Source organism: Cynoglossus semilaevis, chromosome 16, assembly GCF_000523025.1.
Source record: "Cynoglossus semilaevis isolate Cse_v1.0 chromosome 16, Cse_v1.0, whole genome shotgun sequence".
Lineage (NCBI taxonomy): Eukaryota > Metazoa > Chordata > Actinopteri > Pleuronectiformes > Cynoglossidae > Cynoglossus > Cynoglossus semilaevis.
In genome coordinates, this window is record NC_024322.1 from 2,248,313 (window position 1) to 2,260,674 (window position 12,362).

The following is a 12,362-nucleotide window of genomic DNA, read 5'->3' on the forward strand; positions in this document are numbered from 1 at the left end:
GGGAAAGTCCGTCTCAGACACAGTCATTGTGTTACACACAGTACAACTACTCCTACAAAGGAGTGATCATCCTTTCCATTAGTGTGTGTGTGTCAGCATGCTTAACCACAACAGGGCCAGCTCAGACTGAGTCGGTATCATAATTAGAAAGCAACGAACGCCTTATAAATTATTCCCACTCATGAAGACATGACTTCATGAGTGGGAATAGCGACCACAAGAGTGTTTTTCAATGCTGATTTTGCTGAGGTCAAAGCATCCTGTAGCCAAAGGAAAATTTCATTTGCTCAACAAAAGACAGTGTCAGATTAATTTTACTTTCGGCTACTGTGTCCTCACAAGCATCAATCATAGCTTTTCTTGGACTTTTGTGCAGCATAAGAAGCATTTAGAGAGAAAAAAAAACCCTTAACTTCAATTGGAAGCTGAAAATGTGTGTTTTAGCTCAAGATATTGGTTCCCAAAGTGGGGGGCGCAGAGCAAACCAAATTTGAATTTGGACACATTTGGCGTCTAGTCCAGTGTTTCCCAATCTTTTCTTCTGGATGAAAATCTCTTGCGACCCATTTGAGGGTCGTGACCCAGTCTTTGGGAAACAATGGTTTAGTCTACATTCCAAAAAAAGGTTTAAAGGGTTGGAGGGCTTGGATTGGAAGTGGAAGAAATCAAGCTTCATTAAATGACTTTACATTGGTTAAGTGAAGAGGGGAATCTGTTGCTGCTGTCCTTCCTGCGTGTGGGGGTGTTTCCTCCCTTTTCTCCGACATCCTTCCACAATCTAAAAAACATATAGGATTAGGTTAATTGTTCAGGTAAGGTGACCTCACAAAGGTGTTTGAGTGTGATTGGTTGTCTCAATACGGGGCCCATGGACTGGAGAACTGTCCAGGGTGTAATCACTGCTTGGATTATCTCTGGCTCCCACTATTGTAGAAGATGGAGATTTAGCATTTACTGGTACTTGAAGTGAATGTGGTCATATTGAGTCACATAATAGATGTGACACTCCAGGAAATGTTGACACTACAAGGTTGTGATCTAGTACCCGAGTCCGGACTAGGTTGACATGGACTTTTTTTCGAATTAAAATGTAACCAATAAAGTCTTTTATTTTGAAAGTGTTGACATTGCAGTCCAGCTGTCAACACGCATTCTGAATAGTATATATACTGACTGTTAGCTTGAACATTTTAGCTGAAAATGCTGTTGGTCATCTGTGAATAACAGCTTTAACTTCTTCTGTGGTACACATGCTGAATAATTGCTTCTGTGTGTGCCCTGGTTTACTGGAATATTTTAGGAATTCCTCAGCAGAACCAGGAAGTTCTGGAGAGTGTCCTAAAGTGTCAGGGTGGCGGTGGAGGGTCGGGGTGGGTGTAATTACTGCTCTAAAATGACGTGACAGCGCACTCATACACTTCAAACGTGTTTGGAAGGCGAGCTAGTTTTACTGTTCACACTCTATGTCACAGTGAGAGTGTTAGAGGAAAACTCATAGACTGGGATGGACTAGAGAAAAGACAGAGAGCATGGATGGATGGACGGAGAGAGACATGGACAAAGGAATAATAGCCTCTTTGACTCTCTGCTTTTTTTTTTTTTTTGGCCTTTAATTCTAAAATTGTATTAAAACATCATTAGACCTAATTTATTATTTGTTAATTTTTTTCTTTGTTAAAAAAGTCTTAAATGCCCTTTTTTATCATTAATAGTTGAATCGTTTGTTAAATAATGAATGTGATTGAAAATCACTTTTTAAATTGCACTGCTGCCGCCTAGTGGTCACATAGTATACTCACGTTGGTAATCTATACTCCATCGTACATCTAATGAAAACTATCCTAAAAGTACATTTTAATAAGAAATAAATGTATTTATCTACAGCCATTCTAATTATCATACAACAACAACAACATGTTACAGAAGTCCCGTGGGAGAAATTGTCTCAAAGTCATATTGTAAATATTGCAAATAACTTTCGTCATACTCTTGTGTAGTTTAGTATTCACATCAACACCGTAACGTTCAACTGAATGTACAATTAAATACATTTGGGAAATATCTTTTGTCGTAAAACAAGGAAGTTAAACGTAAATATCGCATACAATACCGTGTCAAAACATTTTGTATTCAAATAAAGGGTTGGCGTTAGAGAAAGAAAATAAAGAAAGAGAACTTACCAGATTTTTACAAGATTTACCGGTAAATTATTTTATACACTTTCAAAACAACTGAACAATATTTAAAACTGGCCTTGAAAGGAGTCAGGGACATGCTTTTCGGGCATTTGCAACGTTTTCCACCTGGAATGCCTACACCTGATTGGCTGAATAGTATCACGTGGGAAAATTTAAAGGGCCCAATACCGGGTAGTAGATTATTTGGTACCGGGCTGCAGTGAAAAGATTAAAAAAAAAGGTTTTGATTTATTTTTTAGCACTTAACTCAGTTAAAGTATTTTTCATAGATAGACTTCAAACTAAATTGAGCAAATATGAGTAAAAAACAATCGTCTTTCGAAACCGATTTGATAAAAAAGGTTCTCAAATGTAATTACGATACTGCGTCACTAGATGGTCGCAGCGTACAAGAAGAGGAGCCAGAGGGCTCTGTTCAATCCAAATGTATGACATTGTTTTTAAGAATGAAAATAATGTTTTTTTTAAATAGAAGCAATTATTTTACAGTTTAAATACAAGGATATTTAAGTTTAAGTTTTGTTGCGGTAAAACAAAATGAACTAAATGATAGATATCTTTATAAATCCAATAAAATGTGTAAAAAATGTGTAGGGTCATCATTTGTGCAGCATGTAAAGTACACAATGTCTAAAATGCGCAAAAAAGAAACAAAAAGGATTAGATCTACAGCTCACACTCAGATCAGATTAACGTTCAGAAGCAGTCGTCAGCAGAGGTCAAAGGTCCTGACAGTGCTGTTGTGCACGAGGTCAAAGTGTCTTTGTGACGCGGGTGATTTGAATTGGAGCTGGAGAATGAGCGGTGAGGGAAATTTTCAGGAAATTCTGCGACTTATCTGTAAACATCAGATTTAAAATATTCTTTTAATTATTATTTGGAATATATTTATTTTTATGTAATCATTTCTAATTCTGCTTCTGTTGCTTACTTTCCAAAAGCTTACTTTCCAAAAAAAGATTTTAAAACAGAGAAAACAGAAGAGAAAATGTGAGTCTTACCTCCCACTTTGTTTTGTCAACTGTCCTCCTCTGCATTTTCCCATCATTCTCTGGTGCCACGACAGTCAGCAATACGTCTAAAAGACAAAAAAATAAAAAAACTACAACAAATACTCCAGTTGTGATCTAAACAACTTTAAGTAGATGTCTGGCTGAGTTGTGATTTAAACAACTTTAAGTAGATGTCTGGCTGTTGTGGCTGTACCTGATCCCAGTGACCTCATACTTTACATGTGCCATGCTGAGTGTGTCAACTCTCACCTATACAGCAAGGGGTGAGGGAGAGGGAAAGTAAGATAAAAAAAAAAAAAAAGGAAGGAAATGAGGAGTACATCCACTGAAAGCCAAACGATCCAAATCACAGCTGTGTTTTACAGGAAGTCAGTCTACAGGAAGTCAGTCCACCCTGAATAAAATTGCAAAAATAATGTCATCTAAAGTTGTACTTTTTGCCATGTGCAGATGAACTATCCGTGTAAATGTGAAGACACGCCGTGGAAACAAACTGAGCCACCGTTTCACCACCGTCACCATAGGGCTGTTGTGTTGGGTGTGTAATTTAAGGCTTATTCCGCAACGTCCTGATTATTATGTTTGGGAGGGTTTAAAATTATAGCAGTGGAGGATATAAATAGCAGTCTCTAAGTCTCAAAGAGTTAAGCCAATGCAGGAGAGACTGAAACTAGAACTAAGACTCTGTGGACAGACCATCAGAGGGGGGACACATCTGCTTTGTATTGAACTCTGAGTTATATTTATACACGTAGTTTAAAAATATACATTTTGAATTAAAATCACCACAGCTTTAAACAAACATGATGCCCAGTTATTTCTTACCAGCTACTAGTAGATATTGGTCTTAAGCAGACAAACTATGGCCCGGGGGCCAGATGTGGCCCATTTGGCTTTTTAATCCAGCCCGTCAAATTTGTCCAAATTATATTAATTTATATTGTCATTACATGTTTGGTTTTTAACTGCAATGCCAGCATTTCCCCAATAGATGGCGTAGAAAACACTCAAAGCATTTCAGCCTTTATGTATGACTTTTACATGTCAATCATCTTAACACTCCATCTGTCTGCTCCTGACCCCGGTGCCCCTGTCAAATTTTACGACCCATTATGGCCCGCGAGCCAAAGCCCGCGAGTTTGCCCATGCCTGCTCTAAAGTCAGGAGTGGCAGAAAAGTATGTGAAAGTTCAGTAGGATGACATGACACAGAGACTGTAGTTATACTGTAGGTGTGCTGTCAGAGTGACTGATGGGAAACATGGGAAACCCTGTTTGCTATACCGATGAACAGATCAACAGATGAGGCCAGGCAGGAGGCTCCATGGATCATGATGTTTGCAGATGACACTGTCATCTGAGGTGAAAGTAGGGAGCAGGTGGAGGAAAAACCTGGGGAGGTGGAGGTTAAATTTAGAGCCGGGATGAATAAAGGTCAACAGGAGTAGGACAGAATACATGTGTGTAAAATGAGCATGAGGCAAGTGGAACGGTAAAGCTGTGAGGAGTAGCGGTAGTAAAAGATGAATAGTTGAAATACCTAAGGTCAGGACTGCTGTTAAAATCATCTCACAGAAAAAAAAAATCACGGTCAGAAATTATGAAATACATTTGTTAAATATTATTGTACCAACAAATCCATCTAATTCACGATTTCATTTAAACTGCATTGATAGCACCCACTGCAGGAGGGGTGTGGTGCTGCATGCTGTGCACACAAAGGAATAATGTTACATATTTTAACCCCCACCCCAAAAAAAGATACAATTATCCACAACTTAAATCTTATTTTTTCCTAAAGGAGCAACAATAAAAACTTAATTCTGAAAAAGATAATTAAATTAGCTAAAATATGTATGAGACAACCGTGGTCAACACAACACACCCACTTATTTATGACATTAACAGATTTATTGCTCTTTGCTGTGTGTTGTATTACATATACGGTCATGTTTGTGTTGCAGCGCCCTCTGGTGGACCATCACAAAAGTGTGCCGGCATTAGTACAGACTTTATTTGATTCCATTTGACCAAGCATTTCTTTTATCACGACACCCTAATCACTAACTGCCTTACAAACGCACCACCTCATCTCGTGCTGCGGGATTGTTAGTTAGTCGCTAACGTGTGCTAAAAGCATTCCACTCCAATGCGAGGGCTGAGGCTGTCCCTTCAAAACTCCAAAAATAAATGCTTTGTAAGGCCAAACTTCTGAAAGAAAGAACGTCTAAGAAGAAGAACTTTGATTTCACTAAAGGAAGCAGGTCGTGACCTTTGACGCTAAGGAAGGATACGTGGCAAACAGCGGTGAGGGGGTACGATGATTCCAAGCCCCCCTGACTGACAGGGGCCCCAAAAAATATTAGAGTATTACAACGACATATACACAGGGGCCCACTGTCATATCCTTTCGTGGGGCCCAGAATTCCTGGCAGCGCCCCTGGTTGTGAAATAGCATAATTATCATAAAACAAAATAGTTCTCTATTTTGCCTTAAAACTAGCCGTTCTACGTCAGAAAAAAAATAGGGTCAAACAAGAAATCGTACTATCTAGACACTGTGGTGTTGTATTTGGAGGTTTGTTTTGTTTACTTATTAACACAGTAGCAGCTGTTTTTGTTACTGATGGGCAAGGTTTAGTCAGATAAGAGTGCCCCCTTCTGGATAACACAAGCGTTGATTTCTAGGCTCTGATTTCATTTGGTTAACTTGTTAACAACAGACAGGTTTTGTTTTGAAACTTGTTCATAAAGGCAGTTCTGGATGTAGTACCACACTTTGCCAGCAGGGGAGCTGGCTGTAAAACATTCCCTTGCTGAAAGAAAAGGTTATATGGCAGAAATATTGTGTTTTATATATTACTATGGCGACTATCTGTTGCCGTGACGTGAAGTTATTTTTCTTGTAAATGCAAAACAAAACAAAACAAAAATTAAACTCAACCCCAACATGGAAATTACGTTCAAGATCCTTTAAGATCTGGGATCTGGTGATGGAGCTGGTACCCAGTCTGATTAAGGAGTGCAACTGAAGCAAACATATACACCGACACGTTACAAAAAAAAAAAATCATCATACATTTAAATCCTTTTTTTTTTTTTTTTTTACTGCTGTGCAAACTGTATTCATGCCATCTATTGCTGAGTAAAGGTTAGTAGTACCACAAGACCAGAGATGTATGTGCTTTTCTTTCACAATCCTGTAAAATCCACCCGGTAGAGCAGTTGATTTTTTTTCTATAAAAAATATACAAATATAAGTCAAAGTCTGCTCTGCTCTGTACAAACAGTGTTTTTCTTTTTTCTTTCTCACGTGGCCGCTCACTTTCTTTCTACAGTCGTTCATGCTAGGCTTCTGCAACATTATGAGCAGCGGAGGAAAAGAAAGAAGAAAGTCAAACCTTTTCTTTACTATGGGCTTAACCCTTCTCTGGAAAGATGAAAAAAAGGCCACAAACTTCTCCTCCCTTCCCTTTTTCCTTCATCCTCATCCTTCTCCTCCTCCTCTCGCCCCCCTCTGCTCTCTGACTCGCCGGAGTTCACATCACGTCCGTGCCTGCCCGTGTCGTGCACAGTTCCGAGGGATGAGCGTGCTCAGTCACTCACTCTCCTTCTTCCTCCAGGGATTTTTGTGTTGGTGGGGGGGGGGACCGGTCCTGCCGAGCCCCGAGCCGAGGGATCAGTGGACCCCTCCGTTGTAGGACTTTCCAAACATGTCGAAATCGGTCTCCACAGAGTGTGTGGTGACGGGCTGTTTGTACAGAGGGTTGGACGCCTGAGGGACAACAAGACGTCATCTTAGCGCTGCTGTTCCTGCTGGAAACTTATACATGACCTGTCATTCTTCTCTATAAGGACTGTCATCTTAATGTGACATTAAACCACAAACATGTTTATCTGTCCTGGAAATAAGCCTCAGAGGTCAGCCATATAGGTCAGCCAGAAAAATGATCAAGAACGCTACCTAGATAACGGACCGTTCAGCTAGGACCTGCGCTCCTGTATGGAGGAAGGACTGAATTGGGATTATAGATTTTTCTATTGTTATCATTAATGTTTGCTAATGGTTCTATACAGTAGCGGTCAGCACATCTGCCTTAAGAGCAGAAAGTCCTGGGTTTGATTCCCAGAGGAACCACATATTCCTAATGGCGCCTCCTGGGGCGGTCTGTGTCGTTTGCAAAGACTCACACTGTAAGTTTCCCCATCGTGGGACGAATGAGGTACTTAGTTATTGATTTAAATTTATATTTGTGCTGCCATTTTCTATTTTTAGTCCTACTTCATGTGACATTTAAAGCTTCTCGATTCTTGATTCCAAAACCTTCAAGTCTCAGAGAGAGTTGATTAGTTTGTTTTTTTGGTCCTGTATTTTGATATATGACACATTTTAACAGTGTTTTTTGTCTGTTCCTGTACAAATATGTTTTTTTTCACCCCATCATTTTTGGCCTGCATCAAAATTTTAAGGGTTGAGTGAAGTTTAAGAAGGTGATAAGAGAAGAGTCGAGACGGAGATCAGCCTTACCATCTCGTATCGTGCTCTTGATCGTGCACTCTGGAATTGTGCGAACTCCCTGCGGTCGTGTATGGTGATAACCAGCTTCCAAACAGCCAGCAGGACCAGGCCCACTAGCAGGATGCTGCCGACCACAACCGGCAGCACGGTGAGGGCGTCAGGTCCACCTCCGCAATCTGACGCAGAGAGAAATAACTTTGAACATCGAGTCTGTCTACAACAGCACAGGTAGAGACTGAGGTAGCATCTTTTCAACCCCTGAGGTGAAAGAACTAACCTGGTTCCTTCAGAGCAGTGAGAATTGAACGTCCACTGAAATGTTCAGAGTAGGTAAACTTCATGACGCAGTCGTTGTCTGCCTTGTACACACACAACACAGCACTGGGGTCGTTGGTCTCTGAGGAAGGAATAGACAGTAGGATGATGAACTGCAGTTTGAGATACAACTGGAAATACACTGAAAGGAAAGTAAACAATAAGCAGTAGCGCTAACAGATTATGGAGGAAAAACAATCATAATCGTCATCATTTCGGTCAATACTAAAATAGCAATTATTTAAAATGATACCTACCTATATATACATATATAGATACATATATACATTTACATATATATACATATATAGAGACATATATACATACATATGTACACATATATATACATATATACACATATATATATAGTTTAATGTTACATTCTATAATCATTTCGAATAATCTCACAGGTAGATGATCAAACCCTGCCCACCCTGCTCACAGAGACCATGGCCTGTAACATTCATCACCTTAAAGCCACAGTTCACACAGTATATCACATACTTTGGATTTCTTTGCCCTGCAAAAAGTTACTGATGTTTTAGTGCCCCTGTTTTAGCTATAACTCGGAGGGAAGGTGAGGTCATAGGCCTCCTCCTCCCCCTCCTCCCCCTGCTCTATTTCATGCACAAACTATCTGGAATGTACATGTGGAGTCTATTAGGGCAGTCAGAAGGAGCTGGAATGCTATGAAACAACTGGGAAGCGATCCAAGAGCGCGCTGAGCCGACATGGAAGCGACTCTTGCCGCCGCCTCCCGACACCGAAAACACAGAACCGGTGACGTTCTCCTCCGTACCCTCTGTGCATCACGGTGCTACAGAAGGTCACGGGTCACACCCGAATGGTAAACAGAATTCTTTAACATACTTTAACAGTTTTCCCAGCATGCTGTGGGAAAGATGTTAGCATTTAGTGTTAAACAGCAGGGTCAGAAATGAGGTATTCAGGCTGAAAGAAGAGCCCTTAAATATTTAATAGCATTATTTTAATTGTCATAATGACTGTCTGTAAAAACATATAAAATGGAAGATTTGCAAAACCAGTGTGAAAAACAACCCTTAATTAGGTGTAAGTTGGGGTTCGCACAGAAATAGATGAATTGCTAAATTATTCAATTCAATATTACTGTAAGGTAAGGTAGCTAGGCTAAATATATAGGTAAAAATGTATCCAGAAAAGAATGAAAATTAGCAACAAGGCAGTGAACTCTTTGAACCAAATGACAGGGTCTGACCCAGCGTTGTTGCCGTTTCCTGCAGCGTGAGGCAGCGATGGTCAGAGTGACATCTGTCACATAATAACACAGTGGCGACGTCAGGACGCAGAAATCACATGGCGTGACTGCAGGACTAACCACGGAGGAATTTGAGGACGTGAACTCCAAACGATGCGAGGACATCAACACTGCGACGCGTCGCACAGGATCGAGAGGCAGAAAACTAACGCGTTGTCGGAATAAATTTGAAATATATTTAGGCTCAAGGGGAGACGGAAACTTTAGGTTTCATCATATCGCAACAGCTTTGAGGTGAGAAATATTTTAAAGTTGAACAAAAAATATTAACAAAAGTTAAGGAAAAACTGTGAGAAATGCGGCAAACATAATCAAAACAAAACCATGTCATTAGAAGCTAAAAGTTAGCAAAAGACAACTTAGCATTGTTCCAAAAAAAGACAAAAACTATAACTAGAAATAGATTAATGACACCCAGGGAAAACTTAGCAGCTATGACTTTTTAAGACTTTTTAGGATTGTTTATAGTTAGCATTAACCCGCGACCAAACTAGCCTCAATCTACTCACGTCGCACTTAACTTACTTAGCAAATATATAAATAAATATAAGCTAAGAAAAAATAGGTTTTATATGGCAAAAATCGCACCTAAAGCGCAATCAAATATTTAGCTACCAAGTTAAATAGGCTACAATTAGCTGTGGCTAAAAAAATGCTAAGAAAAATAAAAACAATAGCTAAAAACCCAACAAATTTGAATAAATGTTATTGGAGTTTGAGTGAAAAAACAGTTAGCCGCTACAAGAACTATTTACAGTGGCTAACTGCTCTGTGCTAAGTTGCTATTTTTGTGCGTGAACGTCAGTGTTTTGGACCAAGTCCTGCTCCCAAACTGACAAACAATTATCAAAACAAACATCACAGCACGCACTTCATGCACCTACTTTGATCCTAATGATTCTAATTAACGTCGTTTATAAATCTGGTCAAACGTCCTTTTTGTTTTGGTCAAAAGCTTTCTGTTCGTTCATTACATCTGCTGCTCTAAATAAAATAAATCATAAATCAGTTTTTAAGGAGGCTTTCGCCACAGTCTGAACGTGTGCCTGATTTGCTTCAGATGAAATGTCACTTGTTGAAGACCAGCTGACGTCATCGGGCGAGTTAGTGCAGTCTGGCAGCAACAGTGTTCAGAGCTCTGATGGAAAGTGACAGTGTGGGAGGTTTGTGATGTGAAAAAAAAAAAGGAAATAGCTGCAGATGCAACAGATGTTAAAGGCTCTCGGTCTGTCGGCCATCTGCTCCGTGCATGTGTGTGTGTTTACACACTCACCTAACGTCTCCACAGTGATGATTTCATCCTTGCACAGACGCTGGCAGGTCTGATTGTCTGCGAGTCGTCCCAAGTCGAATAGTCTACACTCGATGCACTCCCTGAGGTTCGGATGAAACACAAAAAAAGGACATACATTAGTTGTTTTTAAAAAACATATTCATTGAAATGCAGATTTGTCAGATTCGAAAACAGATTTGCAAGAGGTCCGAACACTTGATGATAGATGATAAAACCTACCCTGATAATGTTCTTCAGCTGGCTTACAGTGATTGACAAATCTAAGAGCAGGGATGTCAAACTCAATTTCACAGTCACGGGTCAAACTTAATATTTAGTGAGAAATTGCCTGGAATTGTTCACGTTTTCCCTTCTCTCCAGATATGTGTATATGTTGATTTTTTTTCATATGGAAAAACATAAAGATTAAATCTGGAAAAACCAAAGCTTAATATTATAAACACAAGTGAAATTCAAATTCAAATAAACCACACATCAGTGGTATTTGTACCTTTTTTCAGAGGCCAACAAAAGAACAACCAAAAATGTATATAGTGCCAGTATATAGTGGCTATATCTCGCGGGCCAAAAATAATTCCACCAGGGCCCAGATTTGTCCCACGGACCTGATTTTTCCTCCAATGACTAAATGTAAACCATTACAAGATTTAAATTCTTTAGTATACCTCTCTATTGACTGTTAAATGTCATACTTGTAGCCATATGTTTTAGTTTCCATTCTCTCTAAACAAAAATTAATCACAACAACTAAAAAGCACTCCAGGAAACTCAACTTCCTCCTCTTTACTTTCGGACCAGACTTGAGACAAACCTGACCTACGTGTGACCTCTACTCTTACGTAGCCGTGTAGCTCAAAGAACCATACGACCAGTAAAAGCACCTTAAACAACAGCTTAAAGTAGAGTACACACGTGGACGACCGCTGTCTTTACAGGACGACTGATGGATGGATGACCTCTAACCTCTGAGAACGGAACGTGCTGCACTGAGGGTCAGGAATGGTTTGACACTGTATATCTCAAACTGTGTTAACAAGCCTCCAGCCACTAGGTGGCAGCAACTCATACAGTGCTTTGTACAGATATATATACACATGTCATCAGGTTCTCAATAGTATTTCAATTTGCGGGGGTGTGGAGAGGGATGGAGGGGGGAAGTGAAAACATGTCTGTCCACAAGGGGGGGGCATGACAGAAAATAATTAAGAACCACTGGTTTGACGAAGCCATTAAAGCAAGGATGAGCCTATAAAAAGGTTTGGTTGGGTTGGAAAATTCACTGCAAGTCATCAGTCTGCTAAGACCGTACCTTTTCGTACCACAGGCGTCGGGGCAAGTGGGGCACTTCTCACAGGTGTCTCCAAAGGCTCCAGGCTCCGTGCACTGACAGCGGCCGCACACACAGTTTCCGCGCCCGCTGCACATCTGTCCATCATCAGCCACGCAGGTAGACGTATCAATGGAGCAGTTACAGTTGTCCCCGATGAAACCGGCGTGACATTTACATTCACCGCAGTGACATTCTCCATGACCTGGAGAAGAAGAAAGGTTAAAACTGAGTGTCATCTGCATAATGTCGGGACAGAAAGTCTGGTTGCCTGGAGTTTAAATCTTCAGGCTGGAAGTCTGACAGATGTGTGAACCTTGTAGCAACACGACGTAACAACGTCAGGACAGGCATGTAAAACTTGAAAACGACCTCCAGAAATATTACCATATTTTCTGGA

General features: G+C 40.2%; 1 protein-coding gene and 2 long non-coding RNA genes across 5 annotated transcripts in view; all 3 read right to left on the reverse strand.

The window, feature by feature from the left end:
- The window catches only part of LOC107989785 (uncharacterized), a 5,245-nt gene extending 2,697 nt beyond the window's left edge, over positions 1 to 2,548 (reverse strand). For both annotated transcript variants that reach the window (XR_001761294.2, XR_001761293.2), the window contains exons 1-2: positions 2,181 to 2,548; positions 690 to 778 (exon numbers count right to left, since the gene is read on the reverse strand). This is a non-coding gene — a long non-coding RNA (uncharacterized LOC107989785). The remainder of the gene's footprint in view (positions 1 to 689; positions 779 to 2,180) is intronic.
- A 245-nt stretch (positions 2,549 to 2,793) lies between these two features.
- On the reverse strand, positions 2,794 to 4,148 carry LOC112488319 (uncharacterized). Its single transcript, XR_003052250.1, has 3 exons — positions 3,405 to 4,148; positions 3,200 to 3,276; positions 2,794 to 3,036 (listed from the first exon to the last, which is right to left on the reverse strand). It is a non-coding gene; the product is annotated as an uncharacterized LOC112488319 (long non-coding RNA).
- Positions 4,149 to 5,102: 954 nt separating this feature from the next.
- Positions 5,103 to 12,362, reverse strand: part of itgb5 (integrin, beta 5) — a 38,155-nt gene continuing 30,895 nt past the window's right edge. For both annotated transcript variants that reach the window (XM_008327958.3, XM_008327957.3), the window contains exons 13-17: positions 11,945 to 12,167; positions 10,615 to 10,715; positions 8,007 to 8,126; positions 7,739 to 7,905; positions 5,103 to 6,985 (exon numbers count right to left, since the gene is read on the reverse strand). In XM_008327958.3, the coding sequence (XP_008326180.1) occupies positions 6,890 to 6,985; positions 7,739 to 7,905; positions 8,007 to 8,126; positions 10,615 to 10,715; positions 11,945 to 12,167 (707 nt within the window). In that variant the 3' untranslated portion in view covers positions 5,103 to 6,889. The remainder of the gene's footprint in view (positions 6,986 to 7,738; positions 7,906 to 8,006; positions 8,127 to 10,614; positions 10,716 to 11,944; positions 12,168 to 12,362) is intronic.